The sequence below is a fragment of the Rutidosis leptorrhynchoides genome, chromosome 1 (genome assembly GCF_046630445.1).
Source record: "Rutidosis leptorrhynchoides isolate AG116_Rl617_1_P2 chromosome 1, CSIRO_AGI_Rlap_v1, whole genome shotgun sequence".
Classification (NCBI taxonomy): domain Eukaryota; kingdom Viridiplantae; phylum Streptophyta; class Magnoliopsida; order Asterales; family Asteraceae; genus Rutidosis; species Rutidosis leptorrhynchoides.
Window position 1 is genome coordinate 651,891,703 of NC_092333.1, and position 22,571 is coordinate 651,914,273.

General features: G+C 34.4%; 2 protein-coding genes across 2 annotated transcripts; both read left to right on the forward strand.

The window, feature by feature from the left end:
* The first annotated feature begins 213 nt into the window (after positions 1-213).
* On the forward strand, positions 214-5,963 carry LOC139887870 (BRASSINOSTEROID INSENSITIVE 1-associated receptor kinase 1-like). Its single transcript, XM_071870936.1, has 11 exons — positions 214-699; positions 1,046-1,178; positions 1,269-1,340; positions 2,068-2,211; positions 2,318-2,389; positions 2,479-2,550; positions 2,614-2,693; positions 3,322-3,453; positions 3,553-3,894; positions 4,699-5,093; positions 5,492-5,963. The coding sequence occupies exons 1-11, from the start codon at positions 606-608 to the stop codon at positions 5,807-5,809; spliced, it is 1,854 nt and encodes a 617-aa protein (XP_071727037.1). The 5' UTR covers positions 214-605; the 3' UTR covers positions 5,810-5,963.
* Positions 5,964-17,131: 11,168 nt separating this feature from the next.
* On the forward strand, positions 17,132-21,073 carry LOC139849899 (uncharacterized). Its single transcript, XM_071839515.1, has 11 exons — positions 17,132-17,250; positions 17,380-17,444; positions 17,607-17,714; positions 17,914-18,019; positions 18,145-18,259; positions 18,513-18,728; positions 19,324-19,457; positions 19,595-19,973; positions 20,039-20,181; positions 20,302-20,440; positions 20,545-21,073. Exons 1-11 carry the CDS (start codon positions 17,148-17,150, stop codon positions 21,071-21,073), a joined length of 2,037 nt encoding a protein of 678 aa, XP_071695616.1. The 5' UTR covers positions 17,132-17,147.
* Positions 21,074-22,571: the final 1,498 nt, after the last annotated feature.

Genomic DNA, 22,571 nt, shown 5'->3' on the forward strand with positions numbered 1-22,571 from the left:
ATAAGATTAAGTTCTATTATATTATTAATGTATATGTATATAAATATTATTAAAGAAGCAAGAAAAATATAAAATTGGAAAGTAAACACTATTTTTATGACAAAGTCACTATTTTTATGATGTTTCTTTAGATTGTGTTTTGATTTAGAACAATTAACGATTAATATAGGACGGAGAGAGTATAAAAATTTTTTATTAATGAATCGTTGAGAGATAAATAACTTGATGTCTCTTCTCTCTCTATTCTTAACCAGTTGTCTTTGAAGAGAGATCACAGAAAAAACAGAACCTTTGACTAAATTAACACAAAATCCATCCTAACTCCAATTCCACCCAAAGTTTCAATATTTTTTTCAATTACAACAATACCCACTAATTATTTTCATTAAATTTTATCATTTTCAACCTTTCTTCAACTGCTGTTTTTGGTAAATTTGTTAATGATATAGCAAGGGTTTTACTTGTATGAGCTTTTTAATTTGTTAGCTTAAGCTTAAGGTTGTTTTGATTAGGGTTCTGGGTATTTGAAATTTCTTGATCTGAGTTATTAATTAATGAGAAATCTAGGTTTATAGTTTCACCCGACCCGTATCCGGTTTATTGAAATGGATCGGAAAGTTTCTTTCATTTCAGCTCCAGTTCTTGTTTGGTTCATATTGATATTAAACAACTTGTCAAAAGTCTATGGGAATGGTGAAGGTATCTGCTTTTTTTGCCTGTGAATTGCTATCTTAGCTTTGAAGTTACATTTTAATGACTTTTAATTTAAGTTTAATGAATCTGTTGACTTTAATTCATTATATTGTTACTTATTCAAATTTAGTAAATAAAGCATTTGGCAATTTGCCCCAAATTTAGTAGTTGCAGCTCTAATAATAGGTAGTGGACCTAATAATGAGTATATAGTTAGAATTGTTCCTTAATTGACATCTAGTTATGAAGAATTAGATTGAGTTACTTATCTTATTTTGCAAATTGCAAGTGAAACTAGCAAATTTTGATGGTTTAGATGAGTTAATGATCATTAATTTGGTGTGTAAAACAGGCGATGCATTGAATGCTTTAAAGACTCAATTAGGTGACCCGAATAATGTTCTTCAAAGTTGGGATGCGACTCTTGTAAATCCATGTACTTGGTTTCATGTTACATGCAATAGTGAGAATAGCGTTACACGAGTGTAAGCGTCTCGTTTGTAACAAGTTATCATTTTCGTTTGTTGTTGTGATCATAAATAAAAGAATTTTGTTTTGGTGTTTGATGTACGCAGTGATCTCGGAAACGCAAACTTGTCAGGTCAACTGGTTCTGCAGCTTGGTCAACTTCCTAATTTACAGTATTTGTAAGTCTCGTTTAGCATGTATGATTATCACAAATACTTCATTTATCGTTATCATGAATAGAATGCTACTTTTTTACTTCAATTTAGTAGCTAATAATGGTCTTTCTCATGCTATTACCATATTTGGGAATTTTATTTTCATATACATGTGCACATTTTTATATACTTCCCGACTGTTTTTTCCTTTTGTAAGTATCATATGTGCATAATAATCTATTAATAATTAATAAATATTATTATAAAAAAATGCTCAGCTATACATGAGTGATATGTGATATCATAAAACGCAATTTGGTTGGAAAAGTATATATATAATATATAATATATACTAAACATGACAAGATGCTACGTGTTTTGATCATTTGAAGATTTACTAGATAAAATGACCAAATAGGATATTTTGTTACAAATAGTATGAAACTAGTTCAAGTCCTGAATTATGAGATAACGAGCCATTAGAGCCCGCACGTTGCTGCGGAAAATGATTTTACTTTATACCTTAAAAGCTTCTAATTACAATACACACATCGACGTGTGAAACGAACCTTTTATTAAATGCAAAGTTAGAAAAACATGAATATATGATTGGACCGCTTGGTATAAAATGATACACATCGACGTGTGAAACGAACCTTTTTTTCTGCTTTTTTTCCCTTCATTTTTGTATTACTACTAACATGGTGTTTTTGTAACGATGTCTTTTTTTTTTTTCTTTTTTTTTTTACAGGGAACTTTACAGTAATAACATTACTGGAAAAATTCCTAGTGAGCTTGGGAACCTAACAAACTTAGTGAGTTTGGATCTTTATCTCAACCGATTAGATGGTGGAATTCCTGATACGTTGGGCAAGCTCTCGAAGCTTCGTTTCCTGTACGTATTCTCGTATTTACGTTTATGAAATTTATTTATTATTTGCTTAACTATTTAATCAGTATTCAAATCAATTATCATGCATTTGATGTTTTTGCAAGGACAGGCGTCTCAACAACAACACATTGACGGGAACTATTCCGATTTCGTTGACTACTATAACTTCACTGCAAGTTCTGTAAGTACAAAAGCATGTTCCTTTTTTCTTGATTTTATGCATAAACCATTATTGAAACACTAAATTGTAATTTTCAATGTGTATTATAGTGATCTTTCAAACAACAATCTAAGTGGAGATGTCCCGGTTAACGGTTCCTTTTCTCTTTTCACACCTATCAGGTATGTTGAAAGCCATCTTTCAAACAACAAAACCTTATATTAAGGTTAATTTTTGTTTTCCAGTTTTGCTGGTAATATCAACTTGAAACCTCCTCCAGTAATTCCTCAAGCTCCAACACCACCGAGTTCTCAATCTTCTTCTGGTAATTCTATTTTAGTTATTTTTTCCCATAAACACGTCTTTCGTTTATGTAAGGTAACTTTCATAATCTATGTAGCCGTGATTTGGTTTTTTACTCTAATATGTAAGGGTAAGGTAATGTAGCATATCTTTTTAGTTTCATTTAACAAAACAACATACAAAAGTTATTGTAACAACATAACTCTTAATTTCGCAAGATTGTTTTGAGAAATAATAATTTTTCTTCCATCTTTTTTTTTTTCTTTTTGGTTTTCAAATAGGCCTTCTGATTATCTTTTTGAAGAGTCACACCACTTCATGTGAAATTTTATCTTTGTTGCTAAATTGATTTTATTGCTAAATTTTCCCTTTTTTACATGTTGACTGTTTTATTTAGTCTTTTAGTGTATCTTGCGAATTTATATATGGTAGTATAAAAAAATGCTAAATACTAAAATACTAAAATGTAATTAAAATAACCAGAAATAAGGTGGTATTTGGTAATTATTTTGTTAAGAGTGATCTAAGTATCAAACTAGGGTCATTGCTTTGTTTATGTTACCGGTTTACAAGTGTAATTTTTTGTTTTTCAACTTTGAAATGAAATGTTATGTTCTAACTTCACAAGTACCCGTGAAATGTTACTCTAGTCGGGAACAGTGCAACCGGGGCAATTGCTGGAGGAGTTGCTGCCGGTGCCGCCCTATTGTTTGCGGGTCCCGCAATTGCACTTGCTTGGTGGCGACGCAGAAAACCACAAGATCATTTCTTTGATGTACCTGGTTAGTACAATGTCACTCACATACATTAATTACCTTCATTTTTCCAACATTTTTTAAAATTTTAGATAAATACTTATCTGTGCATTTATTTATATGCAGCTGAAGAAGATCCCGAAGTTCATTTAGGGCAATTGAAGAGGTTTTCACTTCGTGAACTTCAAGTTGCAACCGACAATTTCAGTAATAGACATATTCTTGGGCGAGGTGGATTTGGTAAAGTTTACAAAGGGCGATTAGCGGATGGAACTTTGGTAGCTGTAAAAAGGCTAAAAGAGGAACGAACTCAAGGTGGCGAATTGCAGTTTCAGACCGAAGTCGAAATGATCAGTATGGCTGTTCATCGAAATCTACTTCGGTTACGAGGGTTTTGCATGACACCCACCGAGCGGTTGCTTGTTTATCCGTATATGGCTAATGGGAGTGTCGCCTCGTGCTTAAGAGGTACAATATGACTTAAGTGGTTGTTTTTGGTTGTTTACATTTGACAAAAAAAGTGCTTTTTGTTTTTTTATGGTTGTTTGACAAATTTTTTTTGTGCTTTTTGGTTTTTATAAACATTTGACAAGTAAAGTTTTGTGCTTTTTTGGTATTTATCAACATTTGACAAGAAAAATTTTGTGCTTTTTGGTTTTTATGAACGTTTGACATAAAAAAAATTGCGCTTATTTGGTTTTTGTCGACATTTGATACATTAAGTTTTGTGCTTTTTTGGTTTTTTATCAACATTTGACAAAAAAATATTTAGTGACTTTTGTTTTCTATTGACATTTGATAAGAAAAGTTTTGTGCTTTATGGTTTTTATTAACATTTGACAAGAAAAGTTTTGTGTTTTTGGTTTTTATTAACATTTGGCAATAAAAGTTGTGATTTTTGTTTTCTATTGACATTTGACAAGAAAACTTTTGTGCTTTTTGGTTTATATTAACATTTGACAAGAAAAGTTTGTGCTTTTTGGTTTTTATTAACATTTGACAAGAAAAGCTTTGTGCTTTTTGGTTTTTATTAACATTTGACAAGTTTTGTGCATTTTGGTTTTTATTAACATTTGACAAAAAAGTTGTGTATCAACATTTGCAAGAAAGTTTTGTGCTTTTTGGTTTTTATTAACAATTGACAAGAAAAGTTTTGTGCTTTTTGGTTTTTATTAACATTTGACACATAATGTTTTGTGCTTTTTGATTCAACTTTGACCAAAAAGTCAGCATTTATCATCTAACGATCTGTCATAAACGAAATTATTGTAGAGAGACCTGATACACAGGAGCCACTTGATTGGCCAATAAGAAAGCGAATTGCATTGGGGTCTGCAAGAGGTCTTGCTTATTTGCATGATCATTGTGACCCGAAGATCATTCATCGTGATGTGAAAGCTGCAAATATATTATTAGACGAAGAATTTGAAGCAGTTGTTGGAGATTTTGGGTTGGCTAAGTTAATGGACTATAAAGATACTCATGTTACGACAGCTGTTCGTGGTACAATTGGACACATAGCCCCTGAGTACTTATCAACGGGAAAATCTTCTGAGAAAACTGATGTTTTTGGGTATGGTGTGATGCTTCTCGAGCTCATAACTGGTCAAAGGGCATTCGATCTTGCTCGTCTTGCAAATGATGATGATGTCATGTTGCTTGATTGGGTGAGCATCTTCCATTTTCCTTTTGTGTTTCTCAATCTTATCTATGTGCTATTTATTTAATAAAATGTTTTTGTCTGAAGAATTGTGGACCATGTGGCTAATCTTAGATTAATTTTAATTTCATTTAACTAATTAGATTCCGTAATAGGTTCACTTATATAATATTAATATTATTATTTATTTGTATTTGATTGATTTTGAATGAATGAGAACAAAAAAGCTATAGAAAAGATGTTGTCTAAAGGTATGTATACTGAATAGTGAAGACTTGAATAGTGAAGACTGTTTGTTTTATGTTTGCAAACTAATTTAATCTTATTTGCAACACTAAGAAGTATAACAAACATCACCTTAGTCTTCTCTTATTTGCAATGATTCTGATTTTTGAACCGTTACAGGTGAAAGGGCTATTGAGGGAGAAGAAGTTGGAGACACTAGTGGATGCTGATTTGAAAGGTAATTATATAGACGAGGAGGTCGAACAATTGATCCAGGTGGCGCTATTGTGCACGCAAGGAACTCCGTTGGAGCGGCCGAAAATGTCGGACGTTGTGAGAATGTTGGAAGGTGATGGTTTGGCGGAACGATGGGAGGAATGGCAAAAAGAAGAGATGTTTAGGCAAGAATTCAGTAACACACATAATCCAAATAGTGATTGGATTATTGCAGATTCAACATACAATCTTCGTCCTGATGAACTATCTGGTCCCAGATGATCAGTCGGTCATCTTTACATAGGGGTTCAGGCAATTTTGTTTGTAGAATCCGAAGATTATCGGACCCGCTATTTATTTATAATCATTGTGCATATGAATATTTTGTTTATTATCATTTTTTATTGTGTCTAGAGTTTTGGTCTTTGTTGTTGTTGTCTTGTGTATATAGATTGGAAGGTGGGGAGTAAGAGTATGAGGTGCAAAGTAATCCGAAATGTTGTTGAAACACAAATGTATTTTGGTTACTAATGTAGTAAGCTAGATGAACGAAATAAACAATTTGTGTTGGTATTTTTGGTCCTATTTGATACTTATATTTTATTTTTCAATTGCATTACCAAGACATGTTTGGCAAGGATATTTCACGTAGAAGAGTTCACTAAACAAATCATTTCAAAATGGTTATATCTAACATGTTTAAAAACCTTGTTTTTTTGTTTGATTGTTTTTTTATTTTTTATTTTTGTGTGTGTGTGTGTGTGTTTTTTTTTTTTTTTTTGTAAGTGAGGAAATCCCTCCATGAACAAGTACATTGACTCCCTCATATAAGGTAAAACCTCGGGTTCTCAAACCCCCTGAGCGCGATACATGGTACCGGGTGTATTATAAAACTAGATTAGTATTTTAGTTAAATGTGCACTTTATACCAACATACCTTTGATTTAATTGTATGTTAATGGCTTATTAAATGAGATGCATATATAATGACATCAATCAATACCTGAAATTTTAATTAGTTTTGCAATAATTTAGTTGTTAGGTCAACCTAATCTGACCTACCATTTTACCCCATTGTTGAACCCATCCAACCTGCTAATTGCTTATAACCTAGACAGACTTTACTAATCGAACAAGAACACAATAATACCCATTTCAAGCAGAGCAACTTCTAGACATTAGAAGAGTCCCACAACCCCTGAATTACAATGACAACAAAAAGATGACCACACTTTTTCAATGAATAAAAAGTCAAAGTTCGTTGTCAACCCAACCGGTCTGTCAACCAAATCTATGTAAAAGCACTAAAATGCACTAAAATAGATGGTATTTTGGTAGGTTAGTAATATGTGTTAACTGTTTTTATTTTTTATAAAGCCAAGCCCCCAAAATATAGCAGGTGTAGATTAAACTTGAGTTTTGTGATGACCCGGAAAATTTCGACTAATTTAAACCAATTCTCTATAAGATTTATTATTTTGGCACGTTAAACAAAGTCTGTTAGATTGAGTCTCAAAATTTTAGAACTGTTCATATATACAATTACCTTTGACTACTCTCGACGATTCATGAACAATTATATGTATGTATATATGTATATGTACAAGTAAAAACGACTTTCCTACAGTAAAACACTATTTGCTACAGTGAAATCGTACTTTGCTACAGTGCTACAGTAAAATTGACTTTGCTACAGTGAATTGCTACAGTAAATTGGCTTTGCTACAGTGAATTGCTACAGTAGCACTATTTGATGTCGACGAACTAGAAACAAAACGCCATGCGATCGCATGGCAAAAACACTGAAAACTCATGCGATCGCATGAGCTACAGTAAATGAAAAGGTATTATAAATACGCCAGTTTGTTCGACGAGTTACTCACCCCAATTTCTTTTCTTCCTTCTGTAAACGATAAGATATTTATAATTTTAATATTATAATTTAAGTTTAATAATAATAAGGTATTTACGAGGGTATTTTAATTCGGGTTTCAAACCGTTTCAAGCTAAAGCAATATTGGGTATTGTTCGGGGTATTGTTCTAGAATCCAAGGCCAACCATACAGTCGTCTACCATCATTACGTCTACGCTATTTCCCTACAATATTGAATCACAATATTGAACTGTGAGTTATAATCTTCCTTTTTAAATACTTTAAATATTTTTGGGCTGAGAATACATGCAATTTATTTTAAACGCGATAAGACACAAGTACATACTAAATTCTACACTGAGTTAAACCGAAAATCCCTTAGCTTTGGTAACTAGTAGCTGCCAGTACATAGGATATGGACTGGTGGGCGCGAATAATTGTATATGGATCCATAGGGCTTGACATCCCCGTCCGAGCTAGAGCGCTAGCCTTTTAACGGACGTATGTTATTTGAGTTTAAGACACGTTGGTTTGCGTGTATTAAAACGAATGGGGTAATTATCACTATAGCGTTAAGTTTAGTTGCCAGGGTGCTCTGTTACGTAGAATCTATTAACTTTTGATGAAATCTTGTGGTCTATCTTTATATATGTTTATGACTCGAGCAATTAAACCTATAACTCACCAACATTCGTGTTGACTTTTTAGCATGTTTTATTCTCAGGTTCTTAGAATGCTTCCGCTGTGATGTGCTTGTTGCCTGCATGGAGTCTCTCATGCTTTGTACAAAGTTTATTGCATTCAAAATAAAACTGCGTTGTGTAATAAATAATTGGACTGTGATGTCAACCTGTAAATTAAAGACTTATGTATTTCGGGGTTTTGCTTATACCTAAGCACTTGCCCACATGTTTATAACTTTCTATGTTTAGAAAGTTACTTATTTTAATGAATGCAATATTTTATCAAAACGTATCATATAGAGGTCAAAACCTCACTGTGGAATCAATGATTAACCTGCCGCGTCAAAAGCGATTTTGACGGGTCGTTACAGTTGGTATCCGAGCTTGAGGTCATAGGGAACCAGAAATTACATTAGTGTGTTTAACTGGTAATTGTTAGGATGCATTAGTGAGTCTGGACTATGACCATATCTGTTTTTACTGATTTTTACTTATCATTTGGTCAAAAACATTATATGTGATATATTTATATGCTAACGTAATTGTTGTTTCAATTATGTGATAGATGACTTCTTCTAATCCTATCATTTTGTACGACTCGGAATCGGACACTGAATCTATTCTATCCACAACTAAAAAGGGCGTTCCAATACCTATTAAAGAAGAAATTGTGTTAGCCGGGCAATCTCAACTCCCGGTAAACTCAGAGGAGGTTCCAGCTCCACCCAGCTTTAGTTTTCCAGAGCCACAGTATCGTTGGCATGGACCCATGATCCCTGGAGTAAACGAGGATCGTCCATTTCTAAACAAATATGGACATTGGTCCAGATATACCGCCGACGGGCGGGTTGTGCCGATTACGCCTGGCAGATTTCGGTTCATGACCACCGGTACATATTCTTGCAGTTCGTCATCATATTCTCCTACACATGACTCAGACAGTTCGTCATCAGACGAAATCAGTAAGGAGGAGGATTTCGCTAATGAAATAAAAGAGATCACTAAGGAGAAATTCCAACTTGCTATAGATAATAAAAACAACCACAATAATAAAATGTCCTTAATTATTAAAAAAGAACAGGACCATTCGATCCGTAACCACCCTTATTGTATTAAACCCACTGAGGTAACGGGTACCTCAAAACCCCAACTAAAAATAAAATACACTGCCAGAATGTCTGTCGGACCATGTGCACACAAACAATTGGCAGAGAGAACCAAATGGGAAGAAGTTTCTGATAGTTCTGAATGAACGACCTCGCAACCATAAATCTTCCATGCGCTATTTTATTACTTATGTGTGCTACTCTATCTTGTTATGTAAAATAAGCATATGTAAAATATCAGTATTGTATGGTATTGTATTATTTTGGTTTATTAATAATAAATGCATGGAATGATTATTTGTATTATTACTACTTCTTACTATTATTATTACATAATAATGTAGTAACTCGCTATAATTTTTCATAGTGGAATATTATTGGAATTTTAGTAGTTAATTCTTTGTACTAGCTATTATGTATGAACTTAACGGGTAGGTAATACCCTAGAAATAATTATAAAATGCTAATAAGAAGAAAAGGCTTTTATAATAATCGGTTCATATTATTAATATGCTACGATTAACTATTGACAACTCATTTTACCTATAATATTCTATATGATTAAATTATATCTGTTGTGTTTATTGAAGAAACATGTCTCAAATGTCGGATGCTGAGTTTGAGCAACTAGTCGAGAAACGTGTGAATGAAAGAATTGCTGCAACCGAAGCAGCAAAAGCAACAGCCGAAGCAGCAGCTAAAGCAGCAGCCGTAAACACAAATTCACGAAACGGATGCTCATACAAAACTTTTCAAGGATGCAAACCACAGACGTTTAGTGGAACTGAGGGACCAGTCGGTCTAACCCGATGGTTTGAAAAGATGGAGTCCGTTTTCAAAATCAGTAATTGTGCGAACGGAGACAAGTCAAAGTATGCTTCGTGCACGTTGCAAGATGGTGCACTTACTTGGTGGAACAATTATGCTAAAGCAGAAGGAATAGATACGGCATATGATATCTCTTGGGAAGAACTGAAAAAGATGCTAATCGAGGAGTACTGTCCTCGAAACGAGATCAGAAAAATGGAATCTGAGTTACGTAATCTGAAGGTTATCGGCGCGAATCTCAATAACTATGAAAAGCATTTCATGGAACTAGCCTTGTTGTGTCCCGAATTGGTGCCAAATGAGAAACGAAAGATAGAAATGTATATTGACGGTTTATCGATCAATATCAAAGGAAATGTTACATAGTCCAAACCGAATACGATGCAGGAAGCCATGACAATGGCACACCAACTCATGGACCAGATCACAGAGAGTTCGATTAAGGCACCAATTACCGAAGTCAAGACAACTGAAGGAAAGAGGAAATGGGAAGACTATAAGGGCAAAAGTACTCACCTGAAGAAACAAGAAACTTTTAAAGGTAAACAAGATGGGGCAACTGCAAGTCCAAACTATAAGGGACCCCATCCATTCTGCAAAAGATGTTACACACATCATGCAGGTTATTGTCAAGTGGTCTGTGATAAGTGCAACAAGAAAGGACATGTGGCGAAAGATTGTTATGCCACCGTTTCTGAAGTAAAGACAAAACTGACCGATGTCAAGAAATGTTTTGGATGCGGGAAGTCTGGTCACTTTATAAATCAATGCCCTGATAAGGAGAAGAACAAAGAACCCGCACGTGGGAGGGCATTTAATGTTAGTGCCAGTAAAGCACGTGAGGATCCTAATCTTGTCACGGGTACGTTTACTGTTAATAATCAACTAGCTTCTATTATGTTTGATACGGGTGCTGATAGAAGTTATATGTGTAAATACTTTAGTTTTAAACTAAAATGTGCATCATTACCTCTAGACGATAAATATACTATTGAATTAGCTAATGGTAAACTGATAAAAGCCGATAAAATTTGCCATGGTTGCGAAATGAATCTCGCTGGTGAAACCTTCAAAATCGATTTGATACCCGTAGAATTAGGAAGTTTTGACGTAATCGTTGGCATGGACTGGATGTCCAAAACAAGAGCGGAAGTTGTTTGCGCTGAGAAAGCAATCCGCATCCCTCGTAAGGATGAAACGTCATTAATGATTTATGGGGAGAAGAGCAACTCAAAGCTGAACTTTATCAGCTGTATGAAGGCCCAGAAACTTATAAGAAAAGGTTGTTATGCTATTCTGGCACACATAAAGAAGATCGATACTGAAGAAAGAAGCATTAATGACATGCCGGTTGTAAGAGAATATCCCGGAGTATTTCCAGAAGAATTACCGGGGCTACCTCCACATAGATGTGTAGAATTCCAGATTGATCTCATACCAGGAGCTGCACCTGTAGCCCGATCTCCATATAGACTTGCACCTTCAGAAATGCAAGAATTACAAGACCAGTTGCAAGAATTATCAGACCGTGGATTTATTCGTCCTAGTTTTTCACCTTGGGGTGCTCCTATTCTGTTCGTCAAGAAGAAGGATGGATCTATGAGAATGTGCATAGATTACCGAGAATTAAACAAATTAACGATCAAGAATCGGTACCCATTACCGAGGATTGATGATTTGTTTGATCAATTGCAAGGATCAAGTGTTTATTCTAAGATTGATCTACGCTCCGGATATCATCAACTGAGAGTGAAGGAAGAAGATATTCCTAAAACCGCGTTCAGAACCCGTTACGGTCACTATGAGTTCCTAGTCATGCCTTTTGGATTAACTAATGCTCCAGCAGTATTCATGGATCTAATGAATCGCATCTGTAGACCGTATTTAGACAAATTTGTTATTGTTTTTATCGACGACATATTGATTTACTCAAAGAACAAGGAAGAACATGAGCAACACTTAAGACTGGTACTAGAGATACTCAAGAAAGAAGAATTGTACGCAAAATTTTCGAAGTGTGATTTCTGGTTACAAGAAGTACAATTTTTGGGCCATGTTGTCAGTAAACATGGAATTAAAGTTGACCCCGCCAAGATCGAAGCCATTAGTAAATGGGAAATCCCGAAGACTCCAACACAAATTCGCCAATTCTTAGGTCTTGCTGGTTACTACCGAAGATTCATTCAAGATTTCTCTAGAATCGCCAAACCCTTAACTGCATTGACTCAAAAGGGAAAGAAGTATGATTGGTCCACAGAACAGGAATCCTCATTCCAGTTATTAAAGAAGAAGTTAACGTCTGCACCCATTTTGTCATTACCGGAAGGAAATGATGATTTCGTGATCTATTGTGATGCTTCACGCCAAGGTTTAGGATGTGTATTAATGCAACGCACAAAAGTCATCGCATATGCCTCACGACAACTAAAAATTCATGAAAAGAACTATACGACGCATGATTTAGAACTTGGAGCAGTAGTTTTTGCACTCAAAATATGGAGACACTATCTATATGGCACCAAGTGTACAGTGTACACTGACCATAAGAGTCTTCAGCATATTTTTGATCAAAAACAACTCAATATGAGGCAACGTCGCTGGGTAGAGTTGTTAAACGATTACGATTGTGAAATCCGTTACCACCCCGGAAAGGCTAATGTTGTAGCTGATGCCTTAAGTCGAAAAGAAAGAGTAAAACCTCTTAGGGTTCGAGCTTTGAATATTACAATTCGTACTGATCTCACAAAGCAAATTCAAGCAGCACAGTTAGAAGCTTTAAAAGAAGAAAACGAAAAAGGCGAAATGAGCAAAGGGTTAGAAAAACAACTTGAAGTAAAAGCCGATGGAACCCTGTATTTTGCTGGTAGGATATGGGTACCAAAACATGGTAACCTAAGGCAACTAGTACTGGATGAAGCACACAAAACGAGGTACTCAATTCACCCAGGAAATGAGAAAATGTACCACTATCTCAAGAATTTTTATTGGTGGCCTAATATGAAAACAGAAATTGCTACTTATGTAAGCAAATGTTTGACGTGTGCAAAGGTCAAAGCTGAGCACCAAAAGCCGTCAGGATTACTACAACAACCAGAAATTCCGCAGTGGAAATGGGAAAGAATAACCATGGATTTCATTACGAAATTGCCAAGGACTGCAAGTAGTCATGATACTATTTGGGTGATAGTTGATCGTCTAACTAAATCAGCTCACTTCCTACCAATAAAGGAGACAGACAGTATGGAGAAATTAGCACGCCTATATTTGAAGGAAGTAGTTTCCAGGCATGGTGTACCTATCTCCATCATATCTGATCGTGACACCCGATTCACATCACGTTTTTGGCAATCATTACAAAAAGCATTGGGAACTCGATTAGATATGAGCACCGCTTATCACCCACAGACAGATGGTCAAAGTGAAAGAACAATACAAACATTGAAAGACATGTTACGGGCATGCGTGATTGACTTTGGAACCAGTTGGGATCGACACTTACCGTTGGCAGAATTTTCATACAATAACAGCTATCATACGAGCATCAACGCAGCACCATTTGAAGCACTTTACGGTAGAAAGTGCAGATCTCCTATCTGTTGGAGTGAAGTAGGAGAAAGACAACTTACTGGACCAGAAATTATTCACGAAACCACCGAAAAGATCATTCAAATACAACAGCGATTGAAAACGGCCATGAGTCGCCAAAAGAGTTATGCTGATGTAAGAAGAAAACCGCTAGAATTTCAAGTGGGCGACAAAGTCATGTTGAAAGTGTCACCCTGGAAAGGCGTTGTACGATTCGGTAAACGAGGAAAGCTAAGTCCTAGGTACGTAGGACCCTTTGAAATCACCGAAAGAATTGGAGCAGTTGCTTATCGATTAAAGCTACCGCAAGAACTTAGTAGTGTTCATGACACATTTCACGTGTCAAATTTGAAGAAATGTTTAGCTGAAGATGATGTCGTAATTCCTCTTGACGAAATACGAATTAATGATAAACTCCATTTTGTCGAAGAACCTGTTGAAATCATGGACCGTGAGGTCAAACAATTAAAACAAAGCAAAATATCGATAGTTAGAGTTCGTTGGAACGCAAGACGAGGACCCGAGTTTACTTGGGAACGTGAAGATCAAATGAAGCAAAAGTATCCACATTTGTTCACTGATATCGCTCATGAAACAGGTACTACTCAAAAATTTCGGGACGAAATTTTCTTTAACGGGGAGGTACTGTGATGACCCGAAAAATTTCGACTAATTTAAACCAATTCTCTATACGATTTATTATTTTGGCACGTTAAACAAAGTCTGTTAGATTGAGTCTCAAAATTTTAGAACTGTTCATATATACAATCACCTTTGACTACTCTCGACGATTCATGAACAATTATATGTATGTATATATGTATATGTACAAGTAAAAACGACTTTCCTACAGTAAAACACTATTTGCTACAGTGAAATCGTACTTTGCTACAGTGCTACAGTAAAATTGACTTTGCTACAGTGAATTGCTACAGTAAATTGACTTTGCTACAGTGAATTGCTACAGTAGCACTATTTGATGTCGACGAACTAGAAACAAAACGCCATGCGATCGCATGGCAAAAACACTGAAAACTCATGCGATCGCATGAGCTACAGTAAATGAAAAAGTATTATAAATACGCCAGTTTGTTCGACGAGTTACTCACCCCAATTTCTTTTCTTCCTTCTGTAAACGATAAGATATTTATAATTTTAATATTATAATTTAAGTTTAATAATAATAAGGTATTTACGAGGGTATTTTAATTCGGGTTTCAAACCGTTTCAAGCTAAGGTAATATTGGGTATTGTTCGGGGTATTGTTCTAGAATCCAAGGCCAACCATACAGTCGTCTACCATCATTACGTCTACGCTATTTCCCTACAATATTGAATCACAATATTGAACTGTGAGTTATAGTCTCCCTTTTTAAATACTTTAAATATTTTTGGGCTGAGAATACATGCAATTTATTTTAAACGCGATAAGACACAAGTACATACTAAATTCTACACTGAGTTAAACCGAAAATCCCTTAGCTTTGGTAACTAGTAGCTGCCAGTACATAGGATATGGACTGGTGGGCGCGAATAATTGCATATGGATCCATAGGGCTTGACATCCCCGTCCGAGCTAGAGCGCTAGCCTTTTAACGGACGTATGTTATTTGAGTTTAAGACACGTTGGTTTGCGTGTATTAAAACGAATGGGGTAATTATCACTATAGCGTTAAGTTTAGTTGCCAGGGTGCTCTGTTACGTAGAATCTATTAACTTTTGATGAAATCTTGTGGTCTATCTTTATATATGTTTATGACTCGAGCAATTAAACCTATAACTCACCAACATTCGTGTTGACTTTTTAGCATGTTTTATTCTCAGGTTCTTAGAATGCTTCCGCTGTGATGTGCTTGTTGCCTGCATGGAGTCTCTCATGCTTTGTACAAAGTTTATTGCATTCAAAATAAAACTGCGTTGTGTAATAAATAATTGGACTGTGATGTCAACCTGTAAATTAAAGACTTATGTATTTCGGGGTTTTGCTTATACCTAAGCACTTGCCCACATGTTTATAACTTTCTATGTTTAGAAAGTTACTTATTTTAATGAATGCAATATTTTATCAAAACGTATCATATAGAGGTCAAAACCTCACTGTGGAATCAATGATTAACGTGCCGCGTCAATAGCGATTTTGACGGGTCGTTACAAGTTTCCTTTGAAGATTCCCAAGCATCCAACCAGCATGTGCTAATTATTGCCTACGAAATACATATCAATACCTAATTCATACTAATAACAATAATGAGAGGCACAAAAACATTAAAATGCCAGGCAGTAGTATCAGAACTAACAGAATATTTGATGTTAGTAGAACTCACAAAGTACCTGATTCGTTGTAGGCTTATATCATATGAAATTACATACAAGTACACAATAGTCTTTCTAATTACATCCTCTCGAGCCATCCAACCTTGACGTAATGACCCACACAATAACCACAACAAGAAAAACAACAAAACCCAATACCACACGAGTGGTGTATGAGGGAGGTGAGATGTAGATAATCCTTCCCCTCTGAGAATAGAAACAAGTCATTTCTCCACTCAGAGTGAAACACTCTCAAGTAGCGAAAATCATATCTCTCTCTATTCGACGAATAAAGAGATTGCTTCCGAGTGGACATCCGGCCAATAAATAAAATTAAAATAAAATTGAGACGCCATGAAAATGGTAGAATCAAATTTTCATGGGTTTTAAATCCTGTACGGAATTTAATTTAGGCTTTAAACGCCAGTCAAGACGCGAATAAATTGACGTTTCCTGTTGACTCAAAAATAGAGCCAAACCCACACAATAACTGTTTTGTAAAAAAATAATGATAAAAAGACAATACAAAGCTATAGTTATAGTTATAGAGAACAATGATATACATTAATAAGGGTATTGCAATTCTATTTTGAAAAGTCAACAGGTATGTTATATTGCTATGACAGAGTATTTACAAGAGAACTTAAGTTGGTGTAAATTGAATGGATGAATCGGATTCTAAGAGCACAACGAGCTTATATGCCGTCTTTGATGAATTCAACAATAAAGTTTCATTTTGGGATTTGGGGAATTTATCAATATGTTAATTTGTCTACTACATGACTATACATTTAAGATGTGAACAATTCAACTAATGAATTTGATGTAGGAGATGAACTTACTTACATGGTGTATTTCAAAATATCAAAATTATATCATAAAAATATATAATTTAAAAACATATAATTATAAAAATTTTTACGCATGTGTTTAATGAAAAAAGAGAGTAAAAAGACGAATTTACTCTCACGTGCAAGGCACATGTTATGATTTAACAAACTTATTTAACAGAAGTTAGACTGAGGGATGCGGATTGTCAAAGTAGGATAAATAAATGACTTTGAAATCCAAATAAGAAAGCAAATGATGCAAATTGTATATAATAGAGGGACTAATGTAGCAAAAAGAAAATCGAAAATAAAACTACAAGGGTCATTCTCAGAAAGACCACTACTAGAAAATCAGACGCTTCTCCCCCAATTATTCAAAATTAGGTCAAAATCTGCAAAATATGGCAATGTTGGCTGTTCGTCAAGCCCTAAACTCATTCCGTTTATCAGTAACTTGTAGGTCGTCTTCTCTCATTCAACGGCGTTGTCTCGCCGGCGCACCAGGTACAATATATATACACATGTATATATCTATCCGTATTCGTATTATTAAATTATTATTTTATTAGCGTGATTATTGTACATTGTGTATTTGAAATGACATTTGTGACCGCTTGACGTGTTTCATTTCAGATCTACATGGACTTAAAAACCCTTGGAAAGACCCAAAGAGTCCATCTGGTTTGAAAGAAGAAAACGTATATTTTTCATCTTAATTTTTATTTTTCCTAAATTTTTTGTGTTCATTCTAACTCAATTTTTTTCATTGCAGATTGATTTTTTGTTTCTCTTTTCTTTGTTTATGCTATCTAACTAGCTATCTATTTGGTTATCTAATTAAATTTGGTCAAATTTTCTAGGAGATTACTTTTATATGTGTAGACAATTCTGAGTGGATGTTACGTCCAGGTAGCCGTTACAATCTTCAAGTTAATTGTGTTCGATCGTACTGCCGAGCTAAACTAAAGGTCTTTTTTTTTTTTTTTTTTTTTTTTTTGTTTACTTTAGATTAACAACTAAATGACTTACCTTATCTCTGTGTGTTCTAGTGTTTATTTTTTATTATTTGTTTATTTATTTTTTTTATTTTTTTTTTTCATTCAGGTTAACAAACTATGTTTTAGTGTTGTTGAGATATCATTAATTCTTGGAAGTGTTTTCTTGCAGTCTAATCTGAGAAATGCCATAGGCATACAAGCAATGGGCAATTCCGAAAAGACATCAATGCTTGAACCTACAAGCGATTTTGATGAAATCTGGACTCACCTTCGATGTCAGCTTCCTACTCTTGTTTTTGTTGTTGTTGTTGTTGTTGTTGTTGTTGTTGTTGTTGTTGTAGTATTATCTTTGTAGGGTATGTTAATTATGCTATTCAGTTTCACCTTGTCTCTTTCTCAGGTTTAAGAGCATTAGGTGGTGGTCAGTTAGACTTCATAGCACGGCTGAATTCTGTCTCGGATAAACTTGACCGTTATCCAAATAACCCCAAAAGGATTGTTTTCTTTATTGGAGGGTATGTATGTAATCTTTGGTTTATGCTTAAATGTTTCATTTTCTTACTTTTATCTATTACACCACAGTTCTAGGGGTGTTCATTGGTTAGGATTTCGGGTATTCGGTTTTGCAACTATAAAAATCAAAACCAAAAACCGAATTCAAATATCCAAACCAAAACCGAAACCAAACCGAAAACCGAATTTTGAGTTCAGTTCGGTGAACAGCCCTACGCCACACTTGTATGTAACTATGTTGCTCTTGCTCGACAGACCTTCAAATTTTGAAGATGGTGAAGCGAAATGGTATGGAAATGAATTAAAAGATCAGGGCATAGCTGTGGATGTTTTTAATTTCTTTTTAGATGAAGGGTTTGATTTTTCAAGGAGGGCTCTTGATGCATTGGTTGCTACTGTTAATAATAATAACAACAGTCAGATTAAACATGTTTCATCCGATTCTCGAACAGTTCGTGACGTCCTATCCAGGTATACATTCCTTTTGCTTATATGTATATGTATATGTATAATCCCCTAATAAGATGAATCAATGGTGTTATATGAGAAAATATACATCTTTAGGGAAATTGAAACTAAGATATATATATTTTCAATGGATAAACACCATATAATTATAATTATATTATATTATATCTAATTCTAATTCATGTAAAAAAAGTGGCTCATGATTGGCTTAATTGTGATTTATACCTTAAACTTTTTTCTTTTTTTTTTCTTTTTTTTTTTCTTTTGATTTGAAAACCCCTTAAGCACATATGTTGGGCTTTTAATTTAGGTATTAATTTAAGGTGGGACTTTTAGTTATATTCCATTTCTGAAAAACAAACTTTATATGTAAGCTGTTATATGCTACTTGCAAGTTTTCATTTCTGTTTTGACTGTTTGTCAATTTGTCGATTAATTTAAATATGTAACTGTAATGTAATGCGTTAGTATTTAGGTTTATACCTAATAAATCTGGTAATTCACTGTAGATTGTGAAATCATGATCACATCATGTATAAATATATGTATATATGTATATGTATAAATATATGATATTACTATACTAATATGTGTGCAGTTTTGATGAAAAGAGCACTGAGAAAAAAAACAGAAGTTTAGGTCATAACGTGCAAAAGAGGGCGTCAAGATTAGCACCTCCTCAATCTTTAACCCTACCTCGTCATTCAACATATTTTACATCATCTTCTGCTGGTACAAAATACATATATTTATTTATCTTAATGTCTATTTGTATTATTAAATTAGTTTCATGATTATTTTATTCGAGTATTGTATATTGTGTTTTTTGCCATTACGTAAAATGACATTTTTGACGTGTTTATTTGCAGATCTCCATGGACCTGAAAAGGTTGACTCCTGGAAAGATTTAAAAAGTTCATCTCTGTCACAAGAGTCCATTGACATGTACTTAAGGCAGGTGGCTACAAATGAGAAAATTAGATTGTGCCCAGTGACTAAAAATGGGGAGTTTGTCCATATGCCTGCAACTGTTGAAGTTGTCGACCAAGATATCTTTGAAAGATATAAAAACTCTTGGTTGCTGAGTCCATGTCCAAATATATCGACCTTTTATGGCGCGGAACACCTGGCAAAACACTATTGGGCATTTGCATATGAGAAGGGTGACATGACTCTACGTGAGTTTGTACCAAAACATTTTTTCCATCGAATAGCAACTGATCCGGTGAAATTACAAAGTTTTATGAGGTAATTGATTTATTTATTTGAAATAAATTAATGACACTTCTTAAATCTAATTATTGTCATTACAGGGGAGTTTTTCATGCAGTGAAGTTTATTCACAATGCGGGGTTTTGTCACAACAACATTACACCCGATTCTATTTTCTTGATTGATGGTGAACCCAGACTACATGGACTTCAGCACCTCTCGGATTTCACCCAAGAATCCCGAGGCATGTAAAAATTTGTTTATTATTCTTAATAATTAGTTGCGATTAATTAATTAAACTGATCAAGTCTTACTTTGTTTATTTTATTTTATTTTTGTTTTTATATTTTTATTTTTTTTCCAGATAATGACATATATGATGTAGCTAAGTCATTGAAGTATTGTTTTGACTTTGGTTATCCACGTAAGATGGGTACACTTCCTGGTGCACTAGAAGCTAAAAATCTAATCAAGATACTCTTAGAAGAAAACAATTTGCCCAGGTGTGAAACAGTTATTGTTATGACTTTGGTTATCCACGTAAACAGTTATTAATTGATTTTTGCCTCTATTAATTGATTTGTAAAATATTTATATTATGTTGCAGACCATCCATGCAGTGGATAGAGAGTTATATTTGCTTTTGGAGCCCTAGACAAAAGTTAGATTTTTTAGTGGAGCTCAGCAACACATTACAGCTTCATTATACGGAACTTCAGGAAGGCAAAAAAGTGTATCATTATAAGGGGCAAATAAATAAATGCTATGAGATCCCGTATGTGGATAAACAAGATCATAGATTCAGAAATTGGGCTGAAGGACTCCCAGCCCCACTTGTTGACGAAATGAACGCCGAAAGGAGAAAATCAGCAGCGCAAAGAGATTACCCTCCTAGAGAGTTGTTTTATCTTCTTAGATTATTGAGAAACGTAGTAACACACAGAGAAACACTTTCTGAAGGCGTCATTCAAGTATTTTGTCGAAGTGACTCGATGATTGCGGAACTCGTTGATACACGTTACCCGGGTGTCTATATGGCATTATTTCATTCCATGGAGGAAGCTGTCATGTTAGGCAGGCTTGGATTGAAATCAAATCTAAGTCGTTTTTACTGTGAAAAATATGATGTACGGTAGTTTTGTTGTGGCTGACGTTGAATTGTCTAGATTTTCTAAGTTGTAATGGTGGTTTTTGTGGTTAAAGATGAAATCGACTGAGAATTTCAATATTGTAATTTTACTAGTAATATCTAAATATTTTCATGTTTAGAGTCTCTATGATTTAAAATTTAATGCACAGTTTCAACGATTTTTACTAATATCTAGCTAATACAGTATTGTTTTTCTGGAAAACCAATAATTTCCATTTATATAAAAAACCAAGATACAACAAACGGGATGCTTTGGTGAACATCAAGACACCATTTAGGATCACAAACAGCAGCTAGCTAATACATTTGAAATACAAACAACATGATACCTAATGACCCAAAACATATAACAATGACCAAAATTAGATACCCAGTTGGGATCACAGCTCTATGACATATTCTAGATAGTAGTTAAAAGAAAAAGCTTACCCAAGTAGATTAGAAAGCATACCCTAGTTGAAAATGGGAAAATCTGTGGGTGAATGAGTAATTGCCTGGCCAACAACAATTGAATTAATATAGTAGTAGAAGTTCAATTGAGGGTTACTTAGAGGTGAAGAATTTACACGGGGATTAACCCACGTGTCCCACTCAATTCTTAACCCACTATGAGTTTAAGGCAACACTTAAAGCAGTACACGGCTTTTACCATGCAGAGAACCATGTGTCTCAACTCAATTTTTAATTTTTAATCCACTGTGAGTTTAGGGCAACAATTTGGATTTAAGGCTTATGACCCAAACGACAATAGTGAGACGTTAAACGACCATCCAACCTTTCTGACTAGTAAGATAGGCTCGCGCGATGAAACTGGACCTTTGGATTTAATGCAGCATTATGTATTTACGTAATTAAAAACGCGTTGATGCGGGTGTGTTTGGATACACGTGATTAGTACCTAGTGTACCTACTGGCCTGCACGTTTTTAATGCCAGGAAAACCGCGTAAAAGGGGGGGGGGGGGGGGGGGGGGGGAGACGGAACCATCGATACGATTTAGTTAGTTTGAGTTTTTATTATATGTGTATATATATGTTTGAAAGTCAGCCCCAAATGTTTAGTGTTTTTTTAAAAAGTATCCGTTTCTTTCATAATTTTTTTTGCATCAATAGATCATTTCTTTCAACGACCCTCATCATTTGCACATAGCACACACGTTCGGGCGGAAACCCGAACCCGATTATGATGATCCGAAAAATTTCGACTAATTTAAACCAATTCTCTATGTGATTTAATATTATGTAAATATATATATATATATATATATATATATATATATATATATATATATATATATATATATATATATATATATATATATATATATATATATATATATATATATATATATATATATATATATATTATAAGATGTACAAGTAAAACACTAATTGCTACTGTAAAAACGACTTTGCTACAGTAAAACACTATTTGCTACAGTAAACACTATTTGATGTCGACGAACTAGCAAACAAAAACAGAAAA

What these genes read in the sequence shown, in the direction of transcription:
- LOC139849899 (XM_071839515.1), top strand. Translation starts at nt 17,148, where the DNA reads ATGGCAATGTTGGCTGTTCGTCAAGCCCTAAACTCATTCCGTTTATCA. An exon ending in TTTTACATCATCTTCTGCTG is followed by an intron (nt 19,458 to 19,594) that starts GTACAAAATACA and finishes GTTTATTTGCAG; the next exon opens with ATCTCCATGGACCTGAAAAG. An exon ending in AAATTACAAAGTTTTATGAG is followed by an intron (nt 19,974 to 20,038) that starts GTAATTGATTTA and finishes TTGTCATTACAG; the next exon opens with GGGAGTTTTTCATGCAGTGA.
- LOC139887870 (XM_071870936.1), top strand. Translation starts at nt 606, where the DNA reads ATGGATCGGAAAGTTTCTTTCATTTCAGCTCCAGTTCTTGTTTGGTTC. An exon ending in GAGAATAGCGTTACACGAGT is followed by an intron (nt 1,179 to 1,268) that starts GTAAGCGTCTCG and finishes TGATGTACGCAG; the next exon opens with TGATCTCGGAAACGCAAACT. An exon ending in TGTCGCCTCGTGCTTAAGAG is followed by an intron (nt 3,895 to 4,698) that starts GTACAATATGAC and finishes AAATTATTGTAG; the next exon opens with AGAGACCTGATACACAGGAG.